Source organism: Chenopodium album, chromosome 6 (genome assembly GCF_948465745.1).
Source record: "Chenopodium album chromosome 6, dcCheAlbu1.1, whole genome shotgun sequence".
Classification (NCBI taxonomy): domain Eukaryota; kingdom Viridiplantae; phylum Streptophyta; class Magnoliopsida; order Caryophyllales; family Amaranthaceae; genus Chenopodium; species Chenopodium album.
Window position 1 is genome coordinate 19,781,508 of NC_137839.1, and position 18,926 is coordinate 19,800,433.

At 33.1% G+C, this 18,926-nt stretch overlaps 1 protein-coding gene and 1 long non-coding RNA gene across 3 annotated transcripts in view; one reads left to right on the forward strand and one right to left on the reverse strand.

Moving 5' to 3' along the window:
- Positions 1-43: 43 nt before the first annotated feature.
- LOC145634706 (uncharacterized) lies at positions 44-3,111 on the reverse strand. 2 transcript variants are annotated; one of them, XR_014113498.1, is made up of 4 exons: positions 2,753-3,111; positions 1,820-1,975; positions 1,087-1,150; positions 44-408 (listed from the first exon to the last, which is right to left on the reverse strand). It is a non-coding gene; the product is annotated as an uncharacterized LOC145634706 (long non-coding RNA). The 2 variants fall into 2 exon arrangements; XR_014113499.1 differs by having other exon boundaries at positions 1,796-1,975.
- A 6,403-nt stretch (positions 3,112-9,514) lies between these two features.
- Positions 9,515-18,926, forward strand: part of LOC145636760 (alcohol-forming fatty acyl-CoA reductase-like) — a 44,293-nt gene continuing 34,881 nt past the window's right edge. Inside the window, exons 1-3 of the mRNA XM_081688314.1 lie at positions 9,515-9,593; positions 13,609-13,661; positions 13,792-13,854. Coding sequence (XP_081544440.1) covers positions 9,515-9,593; positions 13,609-13,661; positions 13,792-13,854 — 195 coding nt within the window. The remainder of the gene's footprint in view (positions 9,594-13,608; positions 13,662-13,791; positions 13,855-18,926) is intronic.

The following is an 18,926-nucleotide window of genomic DNA, read 5'->3' on the forward strand; positions in this document are numbered from 1 at the left end:
TTTGCATTTTTTCCACTTAAATTGGTAAATAAACACTAACATATATATAAACTTACATATTTTCATAAATAAATGTTGTAATATTACAATTTTTGTCTAAAAAATTAAAATAAAATAAATGTTGTAATATTACACTAGCATAACAGCAGCACATAAGGAGCAGCACAGAAGCTAAACACCAGATAAGGAGCAGCACAGAAGTAGAACACCAGATAAGGAGCAGCACAGAAGCAGAACACCAGCAGCAAAGTCAGCATATAGTGCGAGGCAGCAGCAGCAGCCCTGCGAGGCAGCAGCTGCACCAACAGCCTTGCGAGGCTATGCCCCTTGTAATTTTACCAGATTAAGTATGGAGAATAAATGTACCACTTTCTGAAGTTGGTGAAGGTTTTGGTTCAGGCTTCCCTACTAGCTCGAATGCATAAGATAGAAATGTCAGAAAAGAAAAGGGAAATAGAAAGTCCTCACAACTGTGAAAGAGGAGCACTACTAAATTGTAATTATCCATTTTATTATCTGCAAATCATCTAATTATATTTATCATGCTAAATAATGAGCACTACTAAAGATGTTGATTAAATTTCGAAATTAATGAAATTAATAACATTATGCTCACATAAGAAGTTTTCTGTCAACAACCAAACTAGTAGTGAACATCAAGAGACTATTACAAAATAGTAGGCCAAATTTGCAAATTTTGACAGGTAGATATGTAATGGACTATAATGTGAAATCACCTTTTTAGACCAGTCATACAGATAGCACAACCTCAATATCACCAGATATTATGGGAGAATTAATGCTATTTCAACTCAAAGAACTACAGCTTCCCGCATTATAGCTGATGCAACTACTACACATAAGCAACAAATGAATAACAATGCTAGATACAATCAACATAAAACACTACCACTCCTTACCTATTTACTTCATCATCTTGTAAGTGAGCAAAAGCATATACAATAAATACAATAAATTACATTTCTTTATCCTCCCCATTAAAGAGAGCGCAATATCAACCTAGATTCTAATGCCCAAAACAAAATATTTAATTATGAAAATTAAAAATAATAAAAAGGAATTTACCTTGCAAAGAATCATGTCAAGAAGATCAGCACCAGCTTTTGAATCACAAACATCGTTTTGTTGGCTGTAATCAAAATCAAACCAACCAAAATTCAGCAAAAGAATCCAAAAAAAAAAAAAAAATTCAGCAAAAAAAAAAAAACCAAAATTAACTCAACAAAAAATACAAAAAAACACATTTACAAGTAATATACCATGTGCCAAGGAGTTGCTTTAATCTGGGGAAATCTAAAATATATCATGACACAGGCTACACAATCATACGAGCTTCCAATAATCTTATACCTTGATAAAATAATCTGAATTATAGATACTTATATCAGGCATGAACTAACTACAAAAACCAAATGATGAACTGAAATCCAACTAAGCTTCTGCATTCTGGCAATAAACCTCAAAATCTTATGGTTCATTTCATATCAAGATCCCTATCGGAAAAGATACACCTTTTAAAAGTTTTTATGCACACAAGAGCATTACAAAATCTCTCTTTAACTTCCTTCTAAACCAAGATCCAAACAAAAAATACTACAACCCTTTCCAGATAGAAGGAAAATACAAATATTCCCTGTCAAAATATTGCATTTAAATTTAAATAAGAAAGACAACACAACAAATCATCACATTACTATACCATCACAAATAATTATAATATGTAGCACAAATTGAAACTAACAAATGCAAAGTGCATGGGCCAGGGAGCACAAACTTATAAGACACAAGAAGCATATACAGTTTGATGTTGTTCCAAATGCACTGAAGTAATGTAGAGATGAACTCATTGATACTTGGACTCTTCATTATCTTCCCTTCAATTTCCAATCTCAGCCCCTCAATATAGGTGTAGTGCCAAATTCGTAAATATCCAAATTGATAATTGAATTGACACCTGTGTGATTGACATGAGTAGTCGGTCAAGTATTAGTTTATCAAGTATCATGTTAACCTTCCAAGAGACAATATTCGCACTCAGACTCAACACATTATGGTCTTACGAAGAAATCAGAATATTGATAAAATAGTAAGTTCAAAGGAATCAAAATATATACCCATACCATCAAGTCCATAATGAAAAAATCAGTCAAAATATACCCACAAAATCAAATTAAATGACAACCAATATAATATTCACAATACATCCACAAACCAAACTACTGAAATTTTAAAGATTGAAGTATCAAATACTCAAAAATACTCACAATTCAAATACTCTGTATACCCATAATTCATTTTGTATGTCACAGTTCCAAAAGCTCAAATTAACAAAATCCTAGATCAATCGAAATTATTGAAACAAATTAACAAAACCTTAGATCAATCGCAATAAAACTGAGTTGTGTAATCTGATTTCAAACTCCGAAACTTACTATCAAGTCTGCTAAGGCTACTAAAACCCAATTAAACCCATAATCTAAACTAAGTGAAAACACTTGAATATCAAAATTACAAGAAAAATCAAAAAGGGGGTTCTGGGAATCAGATCAAAAATTACAATAATCATCGAAGTACAGGGACAAAATCAAACTCGAAATCAACCATCACATACAAATTCAAACTCAAAAACAATAACCAAATCACAAAATCCAAAATCAAAACCCAAAAACTCAACGAATTCGAAACCCTAACCCAAATTATACAAAATTAACAAAAATAAAGAGGGATGAACCTTGTGAGGAGCAGCGTCACCATTAGAGATCTAGGGATCGTTCTCCAAGTTTTTTAAGGACTTGCTTTGACATCTTCATTAGTGACGAATGCGGTGGTGCGATGGTTGTGGGATGGTAGTGCGTGCTGCGCTTCTTGTGGATGGTGGTGCGGATGTGGTGGAGGGAGTGCGGAGGTGGTGGATGGTGGTGCGGTGGCTGCTGTGGCGTCGTGGTGGAAGGGAGATGAAGAGGAGTCGTGTTTTTGCTCGAATTTGCAGAGGGTTTTTTTTTTTAGAGTGAAATACAGAAATTTGCCTGGGAGAGAGAAGAAGTAGTAGAAGAGTCGGGGTTTTTTTTTTATTCAAATATTGCCACCGGTTCAAAACCGGTGGCCTTAAGCATTTTTGCCACGGGTTCGGTTTGAACCGGTGGCAATAATTGTTCCCATATGCCCGCCCATTTTTTAAACCACCGGTTTACAAAAATCGGTGGCCTTTAAGAGGTGGCATTTTCAATTTTTCTACTAGTGTAGCCTGATTAGCGGTACTAATATTGGGGCTAAACTTGATTAAGGACTTTGAAAAATTTAGCTCTTCACCTGAAACCTTAGTAAACCGCTGAATAATCTTCATTATATTAGTGCAGGACTCAGAAGATGCCCGGAAAAAGATAATTGCGTCATTCGCAAAGAATAAATGTGATATAGAAGGGCTCGTCCTGGATAACTTAATTCCCTGAAATAACTTCAAATCCTGACCTAGATGCAGCATCCGCGAAAAAATTTCCATGCAAAAAAGGAAGAGGTACGGTGAGAGAGGGTCACCTTGGCGGAGACCACACTGCGGTTTGAAGGGTTCCGAAGTTGTTCCATTGATTAGGGACTTGTAAGAGACCGTGGATAAACATTGTTGGATCATCTGCAACCAACGAGCTGGGAAACCATAGGCCTTTAGGACCTGTAAAAGAAATCTCCAATGCACTCGATCATAAGCTTTGCTCATATCGATTTTGATTGCGGCGAGCCAATTAGAACCAGATTTAGAAATGTTAATTTTCTCCATTAACTCGTGACTCAACATAATGTTATCTGTCATAACTCTGCCTTGAACAAAGGCATGTTGATAATCTGAGATAAGAAGAGGAAGATACTGCCGCAGTCTAGCAACCAGGCACTTCGAAGCACATTTGTAAACTGTATTACAAAGGCTGATAGGACGCAAATGAGTAATCTCCGTTAGAGTGCCAATTTTTGGTATCATTACCAGGAGACATTGATTCCATTCCTTTAAAAGGAACCCTGTTTAAAAGAAACTCTGGATGGCAGTGATTACCGAATCTCCAACAACATCCCAGTGCATTTTGAAGAACTCCGCCGTGATCCCATCCGGGCCAGGAGATTTACAGTTACCTAATGCAAACATGCTATCCCTAATTTCCTTTGCCGAGAAAACTTTGTTCAAGTTATTAATTTGAGATGAAGTGAACTGCGGTAGATCCAGTTCCTACAGAATAATGTCTATTTTCGGATCATTGGAAGGCATGGCATCACTCTTAAAGGTCTGCTTAAGTGAGGCGACTACAATATCTTGGACGTCCGCCTGACCATGTTGAAGCACCCCTTGATCATCAAGTAAGGACATAATTTCATTCTTCTTCTGTCGGCTTTTAACTTTGGAGAACAAAATTTTAGAGGGGCAATCCCCTTGTAGTATCCAATTTTTCTTACAGCGCTGTCTCCAGAATTGAAGCTGTAGTAAAATACTGTCCTTAGTAGAGCCATTTTAGACATATACTGAACCGCATCAAGAATTGAGTGAATTGACTGCCCTTGAGTGGAAAGGTCCTCTGAGAAATTTTTCCAATCCATGCCCCAAAATTTTTTGTTATTAAGACGTACACCACTTTCGAATTAGGGTCTTAAAAAGTTCCAAATTTTTTGGGAGGGTAAACATTGGGGAGCCAATGGAATGCCTTTTCCATGTTTGAAGAACGAAGTCTTGTACCTGCGTATAGTTAAGGCACCAATTGTCCAGTTGATAAGGACGAGTTGACCTGTGTTGTAAAGACGAGTCGTCAAACACTACAGCAGCGTGATCTGAAACTAGGATCGGTTGATTGAGTAAACGACTATCTGGATAGTTCTGGAACCAATCAGAGCCTCAGAGGTCATGTAGGAGCGGTCGAGCCATTGTAGAATAAGTTCATGCGCTTCCCGATTGTTTGTCCAAGTGTAAGGGGGGCCTTTGAAGGGAGTTTAAAGCAAAGATGATTTCAATCTAAAGTCTAAAAAAGAATCCCACCCCTTAATTACAGAAGAACCCCCCAACTTATCATAACTATGCTCTATTTGATTAATATCACCAATAATCAAACAATTAGGAGCAAAAACAAGTAAATCTAAAATCAAACCCCAGACTTGAGGTCTATCTTCTACAACCGGAGCACCATAAACAAACATCACACATCTACTTATATCATTAGGAATTTTTACATTACAAAGTACAACGTTTGAACAACAAAAAATGCAAGACACCTCCTCCGAGCCAAACCCAAAAACCGCTAAACCCCCACTACTACCTTCGGAGTCAACCCCAAAAACCGAGGTAGGATTAGAACTACTAAGAAAGCTAGTCATAACTGAGACAGAAACTTTAGTTTCACAAAGAAACAAAAAATTAGGAACAAAAGTGTGTAGTAACCAAAACACATAAGGAAGCTTCGGAGAACTTTGGTCATTTAGTCCTCGGCAATTCCATGATGTGATCTTCATAACACCTTGGGGAGCTGTGACTGGCCAGCTGCCTTACCAAGGTTGTTTGAGATATCAGAAGCCAAGTGAGCAGAAGAAACCCTTGTGCCATTGCAAGAATCCATAGAAGCAAGTCCATCATAAGAAAGTTTAAGAACCTTTCTGGAAGAAGCGGTACTAGCCTCTTCCATCTTCCTTTTAGAACCTGAAACACCAATAAATCCCAAGTGTGCTGCAGTAGAGACATCGGAGATGCACTTAGGTGTAGCAAATGTGGAGCTAGTAGCCGGTCTGGTGAACCCCCCCCCCCCCCTCACTTAGCAAATTTAGAGCCTTAACCTTGCGCCGTTTCTGAGACTAAGAGGAACCGAAGTATCCAAAAAAGGGAGCCTGGCCATAGGAGCGAGATCGATGAACGGTGGTGGAATTATTCCATTTTCTCGGCCTTGAAAATTGAGACGAGCTTAATTGCTGTTCAGGAAGCGTGGGCTGCATATTTGTGGGAGAATGAAGTGCCGAGTTATCATTTAAGGATAAATTTTCGAGCAAAGGATCAACCTCAGTGGCGGCTGCACAAACAACAGCAGGCATGACCACATCCTCCAACTCCGAATCAGAGCTATTAGTCAAATAGCTTTCTTCCAATGTAGATGAAATGCGAAATCCCCCAGCATAGGAAACATGATGGCGTGGCAGAGTAAATGGTGCATACGGATCACCTTGCGGAATTGCAGCCCGATTCTCCTCCATGAACCGAGTTGAATTAGGATTATGGTATGATTCCGACGTTAGGTGAATGGGGGAATGGAGGAAGAAAGCTCAAAACTCATACCCCCTCCGTCCCCTTTTGATAGTCCCTTATGGGCATTTTTCACGGGAATTAATAAACAAAAATAAGAATAATTAAAATACATTGAAAAAGTGAATTGACATTGGGTATGCAAAAAAGTAGAGAGAGAAAGTAATAAAAGTACATGTGAAAACAAAATTTACATGGGAAATTTAAATTTGCACAAGTATTGTTGTAAATTGGAGGGAATTTTGGTAAAAAAATTAATATTAATGGTTGTTGAAAAAAGCAAATGGGGTGAACATTTTGAGACTAAAATTTCCTCATAAGGGACTATAAAAAGGAGACGGAGGGAGGAAATGATTAAGAAATGTAAATACAATTTCCCAATGAGAAAGTGTAAGAAAAATTACTACAAAATTATACTTCCTCCGTTCTATTAATATTGCAACAATGGACTTTTTGCACTATTTATCACTCTTGTTTGACCATATAATTTGATTTATACGTTAAATAAAATATAGTCATGTGGGATCTTATTGAATTTGTCTCATAAAATAATTTCATAATATCAAATTTTTATAATTTTTACTCTTACATAATTTTAGATATTTAGCATATAAAATGCGCTTTAGAATGCGTAATTTTATCATTGTTGCAATATTAATAGAACGGAGGAAGTATATGGGAATAAGATGGTAAACAAATATTTTAATGGGTATAATAATCCGTGCACTATTCATAAAAACAAACTTCAAGAGTATTTTTTTTAAGAAAATATTTACTCGGTACAGAGTACAGTACTTTTTAGACGACAAGATGTGATCTGATCTTTGTTTATGATTCTGGTCTTGGGATTTGATCATTGATCATTCAGTTGCAGAGGAGTTAATGTGCCTTGAAGGAAGTTGCCGACAAATGGATGTACTCTTATATCAATCCGAATTATACGGAGTAGCTAAATCTGGAAGGTGGACTATATTTTAACACATGTAAATTCTCTTTCTCTAATTGTTTGCTCCACTTGCCTTATTTAGATGTTCCTAAAAGATTGCTTCATACTATTTTTGACATATTTTTCCACTTGCAGTCTCTCTATCTCTCTTCTCATTGATAATTTGATATTTGTGTCAAATTGTCAACCCATGTACACCATTTTTTGCCCAAGCCTTAATAAAGTGATCTTTTAATTTGGGGCAAACAATTAGGGACGAAGTGAGTAGTTGTGAACTGATTTTTATTTACACAATGTTTAGTTATTTGCTACGTAGCTGTTATTTTTTTTTTATATATAAAAAAAAAAACTGATTTCTGTGTGTTATTTCCGTTTTAAATTATGTGTAACAATTAAACATTTTTTACTCATATTTTATATAAAATCGTTGCAAATAATTTGGGTTTTTGGCTAAAAAAAATGTAGTATTCTTTTTTTACTTTTATTTTTTTTAGTTCTATTAATACCAATTTCTTATAATTTCATTGAAGGGCCTAACCTTTACTAACTAAAATTATTTTCACCATTGTATATTTATAGTTAACTTTGACCCGAAAATATGTAGATTAGATCCTTAACAATGAAAATAAATGGTTTACATTCATAACATTGAAAAAAGTAAAACTTTCGACTCTAATTTTATACTTAACTAGTTAAGGTATGTTCTCATTAGATTATTTCCAGTTCAATTCAACTCTAATAAGTTTATGTCTAATGATATTGCTAATGATTTAAAGCCAAAATTTCATACTTTTAAGCTTATATTAAAACAACAACAACAACAACAACAATTATAATAATAATATTATTATTATATTATTATTATTATTATTATTATTATTATTATTATTATTATTATTATTATTATTATTATTATACTTTTTTTAAATGTCTTGGGGTTCCATGTTTTAATATATTTTTCATAACTATTTTAATATGTATATTTGTGTATACACATACATATAATAATAATAATAATAATAAAAATAATAATAATAATAATAATAATAATAATAATAATAATAATAATAATAAATAAATAAATAAATAATCAAATATCATTATGTTGAATTTATATTTTATGTAAAGAAAAAAGATAATAAAAGATAAAGTTTCTCAACAAATAAACACAAATTAAAACTGATAATATTACTTGATAGAAATTATGGAATACAAAGGATAATATATAGCAAATAAAATAAACTAATTAATCCTATCAATAATTAGGGAGATATTCCATGATCTTAGCCACTACTGCACTACTCTCACGTACTACAAAACTCAATGACAAACTAATAAGATAAGCATACCACTAACTGTCCAACTAACTTGAAAAATAGCAACTAAAAACGTTTGAATAATTAATCCAACACACCCCCTTGATTCAAACTTGCAAACAATTACATTTAACTTAATCTAATTTTATGGACTAAATAAACTCATACTTCAATCTTAATAAAACAGTAAATTGATCATGCTCCTACGAACAATACACAACACAACGACAATAAATTCACGACTTTAACCCGACATGCTTTAATTCTCGACACATTCACGGTACTACGACTACAACTTTCACGACACATGACTTTAGAAGAAAAAATCCTCTTATTCTTGAACTTTCTGAGCAAGATTCTGTTCATTAATCCGTAGTTAAAAATTACTAATCAATAAGTTCAGTTTAGTTCAATTCATTTCAGTTCAGTTCAATTCAGTTTAGCTCATTCCAATCAATGAGAACAGCCCTTAGTTCCCGAGCTAATTCTACTTCATACCTTTTAAAAAAATATATATAAACTTCATACTTATTAAATAATAATAAAAAAAAATAGGTGGGTTTGAGGAGGAAACAAATTTAATTTAGTATAAGTAAACAGAAAATAGATTTAACTTTTATACAATAACAACACTATAGATTTTTTTTCTAGTTATTTTTAATTTTTTGTTGTTGTAGTTATTAATGTTGAAAGGAGGGAGGACAAACAGACAGACAAGAGGGATTGCACTGTTACTGATCTGATCTATATTGTAACTGTAAAATGTAACCAAAAAATAAATGCCTTTAATTAATTTATGAGTGTGGCCATGCTTGATAAACCAAGTCATAATTTCGGAATTTCCACACCTTTGATGTAGACATACCCATTTAGCTGGTCTAATAAATAGGTTGAGCCATTTGAGCAAATTTTAGGAATTCCATTGTAAATCTAAACTTTTATTTTCTCCAATAAGTATTTGCTAGTTTGATCATGGATTTTAAGAGCATAACTGAGTTTTTAGCAAACAAAACTATCTTAATTACTGGTACTACTGGCTTCATTGCTAAGAGTACGGCTACCTGATTGACAAAAACTCGTCAATCGGTAGCTGATGTGGCCCATACGTTGTCCTTTTAACTATAATTATATTGAATTGTACGTATTTCACTAATAGCAGAAAAGTTGCCGTTAGTGACGAAAACTTAACGGGGTTACATGAAACTTTAACGGTTAAATTACAAACTTTCTCCTGGATCAGTATAATAACTTACAGGGAATCACCTCCTCTGGTAAATAGACGAGAACATAGTTATCAAAATCACGATCCGAATCGTAGAATTGTGCGATTCTACGATCCTAATACACCCGGTCGATCTGGATCGTCCATAGAATCGGTCTGCGGTAGGATCGACAACGATTCTACGATCCTATGGCCGATTCTACCGATTCTACAAAATAAGCTTAAAAGGAACATTTTTATCTTAGTGGACTTAAGTATGGGCTTGCTCATCTACTCCCTCCGTCCCCTTTTGATAGTCCCTTATGGACAAATTTTAGTCCCAAAATGTTCACCCCATTTGCTTTTTCCAACAACCATTAATATTAATTTTTTACTAAAATTCCCTCCATTTTGCAACAATACTTGTGCAAATTTATATTTCCCATGTAAATTTGGTTTTCTCATGTACTTTTATTACTTTCTTTCTCTACTTTTTTGCATATCCAATGTCAATTTACTTTTTCAATGTATTTTTACTATTCTCATTTGTGTTTATAAATTCCCGTGAAAAATGCCCATAAGGGACTATCAAAAAGGGACGAAAGGAGTAGTTTCTTTCCAATTTATTTATTTTTTCCCTTTAATTTTTATTTATTTAATTATTTTTGTTTAAAATAAGTTAAATTTGCGGGCCTACTATTGTTCTTGGTTTGGTAGATATTGTGGTTCCAACCCTGCTTGATTTCACTCGAATTTCACTTGATCGATGTAGCTGATTATGTTACAATGAATTTAATTATCTAATTTCAGAGCAAGCATGTAAATTGTGTATAAAACTATTAATATTTAGTGAGTGGAAGCTAATTTATTTGGATTTTTATATAGAGGTTAACTTTTTTTATTAGAATTAGAATATAAAAGTAACAAAGTAGTATTAGAAATTTAGATTGCGTATGTATACACTATCGTCATGTAATGTATTTAAGAAAATAACTTTTTTAAAAAATTGATATATTTTTTATTATATACTAAATTTAGTTTAAATATGAATAAATAATTGATAAAGTTTGGTAAAATTTTTAGTTTTTGCAATTTTTGTAGGATCGGTCGATCCTACGATCCGATTTTACGACTCGATCCTACTCCCATCTTCCGATCCAAAGTAGAATCTCGATCCTAATAACATTGGACGAGAAGTAACTTATATTCCGTAAAATTAGGAACAGGACCTGCCACCTGATGTTCTTCGTAATTGGTTTACGGATTACAAATTGGAGCGCAAAATACACTTGATAATTATTATTTCTGAATCCGTTGCAAAAAATGGATTTGCGACGGATTTGTAACTACTTTGGTTCGTTGCCAAAGACCTCGTCGCAAATCCATTTTTGTGACTAATTTTTGAACAGTCACAAATTTAGCGACAGATTTGCAACGCCTTTGCAACTACCATTTAGCGAATAACTTTCAAATTTTAGCAATTGTCCGTCGTAATATATTTGCGACGGATTAGCAACTACAGAGATCAATGTTTTAAGACTACTTTTGCGATGAATTAGCGACTGCAAGACCAAATTTTTGCGACTACGAAGACTAGTTTTATTGTGACGGATTTGCGACTATTGAGACTAATGTTTTTTGCGACGGATTAGCAACTACATACGAGACCAAATTTTTGCGACTACAAAACTAATTATTTGTGACAGATTAGCGACTACTGAGACTAATGATTTTGCAACTAACCAATTAGTCTCTAAACCAAATTTGCAGTCGCTAAATATTTGCGACTAACTATCAATATTTGAGACCATAATTAAGCGACGACCAATGTTAATCACAAAACAAAAAAGGTACCCACGCATAAATTCAAATAACCAAAATGTTAATTTTATTCAAATATCCAAAATATCAATCAATTTTGTATCAATGTATTAAAAAACAATATTTAACTCATATGACTAATTGTTCCAAAAGTCACTTCCCATATAAAAAAAAGCTACTTCAAACAAGAATTAATGAGAATGTAAAAGACCAGTTGTTCATAAAATTACCACCAAGAAAATAAAAATCACTTAGTTGTATCACGAGAGCGGGTGACTGCAGGCGTAGGAAGCTTATAAGGACGGTAAACTTGTTTTACAAGTGATGCCATTTCCTGCAATGTTTTTTGCATAGCTAATTTTTCCTTCTTCCATGTAGCTTTTTCGATCTCATGATTTTCGACGAATTCCTTAGCACATTTTAAGCTCTCTGCCGCTATTTTTTGGCTTTCTTCTACCTTGTTATGGTTTTCTTCCGCCATCTTCTTTAGTTCTTCAACTTGAGAACTTAATTGAGAAATCATGGAAGGAGTGGAAGATGATGCAGTAGATTGAGAAATAGGATCACTCTTGTAATACATATGTGAAGCACTCCCTAAACCGTAGACTTTTCCTTTCTTTTGCCCACCTACAACCTCCAAGTAGACTTTGTCGGGGTTTATCTCAATTCCTTTGTTCTTATATTAAGTTTTTCCATATATTCTCCCTGCATTAAGATATGTATTAGTAACTATGATCTCAAATGTTAAAACTTAAATAAACTAAATACATTTAAAAAAAACAACTATAATAAAAATACAAGCAATGACTCGGGACATCGTCCGGGATAAAAACTTGTTTGGACTTCTAAAACACAATTTAATTTAATTGTTATCTTATAGTCTTTCATTTTGGACATCAGATCAGTACATAGCAGTAAAAACTTGCCTTTAGATACCATCTGATTTATTTAGATACCATCTGAGTTTGGTTACAAAGTGAAAAGTTAGGTGATGGTCTAAGCAAATGGTATTGATGGCAGTGAGGGTCCAAGCAGTTATTAGTAAAATAATTTATGTAAGTAGTTATTAGTAAAAATTTCGACAGAGTCTCCTTTGTAAATTGAAGAATTCCTTCCTATAGGGTATGGCTTCAAAATAAACCTGTTTCAATTCACATTATGCCATACCACATTAATCATATGATTAATGCCGGCAAATCATTCTCATCCTCCAACTCAATCACACAAACAAATAAACAATCCATTATATCTCCAAACATTAACTACCATATATCTTTTTGTAATCTTAGAAAAATATAGAAGTATACTCATACCATGACTTTTTGAGACTTGTCACCCATCAATTCAACTTCATCATTGCCCACACAAACAGAATGAGTGCTCTCATAGACTTCAGCAGCAGTTGGTAAAATTTCATCCTTTTTCTTTGCCTTGTATTAGAAGAAGTTGTTAGCACTTAAATAAAACAACAAAAAATAGGGGGACATAGACTACATAGCAATTGTAATAAAGACCAGTTATAGTCATCTATATTAGTGGCTAAAAAGTTTCTACTTGCTTCAATCTTCTATTAAAAATCATAAGTTTGCTGCTAAAATCATACACTTACCATTTTTTTAACCACTTGAGGAGTAGATACGCTACCTTGGCGATGGCCAGGGTCAAACTTCTCCTCTAATGTTTGGCCAGATAACCGATTATCTCTTGCTTGGTTAGAACGTTTCACAAAATCAGGATGCTTACGCTTATTTATGAATTCAGCTCGAACAGTGTCGGTCATGAAACTAACTTGCTTATGGAGAGCCATTTTGAAAACATGGTTCAATGTACCCCTAAGTCGGTCCCCAGCTTTTTTGTCAAATTCTCTCCTAGCCTTAGCATCGAACTCAGGTCTCCAAGTATATGTACGCTGCACATAATTAACAAGTAAATTATTTTAACTCAAAATAGCATATTATACATTAATAATTTTATTTCTAATTTATTTAACATAAAGCAGCCCAACTTCAGATTGTTGTCTCTAACTTCAGACTGTTTTATCTAGGCATGATGTCCGGCAATTACACTACCATTGACAATCAAAACGTCTCCGGATCTGTTCCACTTAAATTTTTTTCCCTTTCAAGTGATCAATTCCTTTACTTTTGACATAATATTACGAATTCCTTCAATGTCACATTTTCTTCTTAGATTGTTGTTGATTTTGTATCATCTTTGTTATTTTCAGGCAGTTGGAGATTCTGGTCATGTGTCGGTTAAATTTGCTGGTAAAGCTCTTCACCTGCATTCCGTTTTGCAAATTTTAATCTGATGTCCGAATTATTACCAAATTGTTAACTGTCTTTTATTATTCTTATGGTTGATGTCAGATTCAAATAAAAGTCCCAACAAATTGAGTAACCCAAGGACAAAACCTTCTGCCTCTTGGCTCCAATTACAGTACTAACCTTGTAACCTTATTCATTAATATGAGATTGGGTATGTGCTCACAATTTGCTACCTAGTTTGCTATTAGGCTAAAAAAATTTCCACTTTCATGTTATTCACTCACCTTTTTTGATTTGCAATCCTTAGGGGGAATTTCATTGAGATTAATAAATACTTTTGAGCTATTAGGAACCAATATTCATCTTTTTGTTGACTGCATTGTGTTTTAATTACATCTTCCTTTGGTTGAGTGCATAGTGAGGTTTTGTATTTGTGCTTCTATAGTTTTATGGGAGATTTCAACTACTGTCAACTCAGATTTTACGACTCTTAAAGTATTTCCAAGGATATAAGATTTGAATTTCATGGTAATTCACAAGGTTAAAACTTTTGAAGGTTTATACTGTATCATCTCATGAATCCTTCTCTTTAATATTTAAATCCTTATGCGCTGCTTTAAACCCTCATAGAGCTTTGACTTCACGGGGCAAAGGTTTATAAACTTTATATTACTCAACGATTCTATCTATAATATGTATCAAAGCAGATTTTATTTCATGTTACAAGATGGATAATTTTTCAAAAGGGCTTATAAATTATTTGCCTATTTATTTCATTAGTACTTACTAAAAACAATTAAAAGAATACCCTGAACATAAAAGTTTTATGACCAACTTCTTGATTGCCATATCATTAGTAAACTTTTGTATGTAATGACTGTTAAATCATGAGCTAAAGCTAAGAATACAAATACCTAAACAATTTGATTATAAGAATCTAATACTCAGGCCATGATAAACTATAAGGAAATCAACCAACACAATAACTAGAAATTGTAGCCACAAATTGCAAGTTTAAGTGGGTCTATATCAATCCCAATAATATAAAAAATCATTCAACAATAATGCAAGTTACAAACATAGAAAATAACGCATATAAACAAAATAATAAATCAACATAAACTTGATAAATATCAACAATTATTTAATCACTAACCGACCAAATAACATACACAAAAGTAAATTAATTTATTTTCAAGTACACGCAAAATCTGATCAGAAACTTACTAGAAGTCATGCACCAGCTCGATCAAGATCAATTAGCCTCTTGAGATCAATTTGACATTTCACATCCTGAAAATGAGAATTTACAAATTATAGTAATGAAATAATTGAAAGAACGACATTCAAAAGATAGATATAATACTCCCAAAAGACTACCATACGATGACTAGCATTATGATATCACTCCTGATAGAAAATTAATCAAACTCTCACACTTGATGATGTGATTGGATCTGGATTTTAAGTTCCACACATTACTTCTAATCTAAGCAATCAAGAAATTATCCTAATTCAATCTTGAATAAAACATTAAAGGTTTGAATGCCAACTCCAAACACTTGAATATAATTCACTAACAATTTTTTTATTTTATTATTGTATCAATTCTCTATCCCTTGAATGAAATTAGACATTTATTTATACTAATGATAAAATCATGGGCTTATTAACTAGCAAAACAGTTAAACAAGTGATAAAAAAAAAAACAAGAGCATAACACAAAGTTACTCAATAAGGCAAGTAATTAAGTTAGGGAGTCAATTTAGAATCAAGTGACTACTTATTCAATTCATGCCTTAAATTCTACATCATATTATCAATTTAACACTACTACGAGAAAAAAATATAACTTTATATGACACAAAAACCATCGGATAATGATGCCACTCGCACAAAGTTTATGAGCAGCTCAATTAAGGGATCAATAATTCAATTAAGCCATGCAAGTAAAAAAAAGAACTAATTAAACATAAGAGTAGTTCTGAACAAGAGAAACGTGACTTAAATAAGGTAAAACTCAGTACATACAAAAGGATACATAAAAGTAAAGACAATAGAAGAAGGTAGGAAAAAGATTCCCAGTAAATTCTTTTCTTTTCGGCAAGAATCTTATAAAAATGGGAAGTTGCCACCAAGTATTCAACCAAAGATTCCAAACATATGACTAAACAATAAATCTAGTAAACCTTAATTCCAATGCTCCTCACCAGGCAGTCTTAGTTTTTTGTCCTACATTGTATATGCCAAAATGGCAAGCGTCCAAAATAAAATAAACTCCACACTATTTCATTTTAAGAACAATTTTATGAGCATATATCGTCAACCAAAAAAATAATTACACATCAACGATACAATAATATGAAAAAAGAACCCTCATACAACCCCTGATGCTTCGCTACCTGCATCTTTGCTCGAGGGTCCATATATTTGTATATGTTTACCAGATTGTCCATATGAGGAACATGGCAAATTTTTGCGAAACGAGAAAGAAGACATGTAATTAAAATACAGTCATATTTCAATACTTAGAGACGTACACCAAAAACAGAATGATACTCAATACATTAGCAGCCTCCAGTAGCAGCCTCTAGGCTTATACCAAAAACATCCAATAACACAATAAGATTAATTTGGTGAAAATCATTTTGATTGACAATGAAATAAATGTAATTCAAATAAATCAAGTGTAATTTGATTGAATTGCTGAAATTCAATAGAATTAATAGCCTAAAAAAATCGATTGAATAATTTGCCCTAAAATTATAACTTTGAAGTTTCTTTTAATCTACCTAAATTTCGAATCAAAATACTGAAATTCGATGAATATATGATTGAATTATAACTACAATTTTTTGTTTAATTCGAATAATAAATATATACTGCAATTATATTAACAAACTCGATATCAAATTCCTAGAAAAAAGGAATAATTTGAAACTCACCTAGTTAGTCAGTGGTGGCGCAACGGTACAGTAGTGCAGTGGTGCTCCGGTTGGTGCGGCGGTGTGCTGGTGTGCCGATGAATACGGGCGTACGTCAGTGGGTGCGGTGGTGGTTTCGGCGGTGCAAAGATTGACGGTTCTTTCAGAGTAAATGAGGTGAAAGTGAAAGAAAATATATATATATATATATATATATATATATATATATATATATATATATAAGCGTGGTATATATTTCTCTTTATGAATAGATTAATTTGAGGTTAAAGTAATACTAATATCTAAAAAAAACTCTAGAGGTAACCGATTTGTGTTGCATTTGCGGTTGTGACAACTTTCCACAAGCTAGGGAACGTCATCTTGCTGTTGTGATGTTCACTCGTCTCTGAACAATAGAGATTTTTTGGGTATGTTCACGCGTCTCTGAACAAAGAGATTTTTGTAACTAACGTTTGTAAGCTAGTTGCAAACGCTTTGGTCAAAGTTTCTTTGACTTAATATTTGTAACTGGCGTTTGTAAGCTAGTTACAAACTTTTTAGTCAAAGTTTATTTGACTAAATATTTGTAACAACATTTATTTAGTTAGTTACTCATAAAACTTCAAACAATGATAAACCACATATTAGTAACTGACATTTACTACGCTAGTTACTAATGTCATGAAATTTGTAACTGACATTATCTTAGTCGGTTACTATTGATGCTTTCGTAACTAGCATAACATACGCCAGTTACTAATAGGGCATTACAAATAACATTTTTTCTACTAGTGATACTTGTATATATTTTACAAATAATAGTTAAAAAAAGGGGTCGAAATAACTAGAAATGGGATTTTTACATTGAAAATCATTAGGGATTTTTGCATACTCAATCAATTTTGATTGATTTTTAATTAATTGACTTCAATTAGACCATGGAAACCAAATTAAAATCAATAATTGGACCAAAAAAAAATCAATGATAACCCTAAAATTCATAGTCGACAAATTACAATAAGCGAAAGGGTGGAAGGCATTTAAACTTACCTGGGAAGAGACGTGGTGGCGCAGCGGAGCTAAGGAAGATGAAGAACGACGGTGAGGGGCTGAGGGTTGATTCTCTAAAATTAACCCTTCTGCGAGTATCGAGTGATTAATTCTTTTTTTTTTTCTTTTTTTTGTTTTGTTTCATGAGTTAAATGATTAAGGATTTTTTTTATTTTTTTTTATTTTTTTTTTAGGAAGAGTATGATAATTCTTGTTTTTGACGGGGAATAAGAGTATAAGACTGATTGATAATTCTTGTTTTTTTGGCGGCAATAACCTTTTTTTCGTTTTTTTTAGGTATAAGGGGTTTTTTTTTATTTTTTTATTATACTAAGGGTTTTTTTTTTATTTCTTTTTAATAAATATTAAAAATAATAGTAGCGACTACCGTGTTAGTTGCAAATTATTACAAGAGCGTCGCAGATTAGCGACCGCATAGCAACTATTATAAATTCGGTTGCAAATTTTGTGACTACTCATCTTTTTCTGTCGCAAAAATATTTTTTGCAACTGATTATTATAGTAGTCGCAAAAATCAGTCGCTAATTAACGACCGCATAGCAACTACTGCAAATTCGGTTGCAAAATTTGCGACTACTCGTCTTTTTCAGTCGCTAAAATTATTTTTGCAACTAATTATTATGGTAGTCGCAAAATTCCGTTGCTAATTCACCTTTTTCTTGTAGTGTATGAGGTATTGTCAAATTGAGCTCAAATTCTTGATCTTCTCATTCATTCATATGATATATTTATACAGAGATTATACCTTGGGGAACAATACTCCTCACAAGATAACATTCACAAGATTACTCACAATATATTCTTTCTTATCACAATATATACTATCTTATCCTATTATAAGATATATTCTATCTTATCATCCCCCCTCAAGTTGGAGCATGGAGATCCCGAATGCCCAACTTGCCAAGTAGAAACTTAAACTGAGCCTTCCCCAACGCCTTCGTAAATATGTCCGCCAATTGCATCTTAGTCGGATCATACGAAGGACATATCAGACCATCTTTAATCGCATCCCGCACAAAATGCATATCAACCTCAATATGTTTGGTTCTCTCATGAAACACCGGATTTTGAGCAATGTACAAAGTCGATTGACTGTC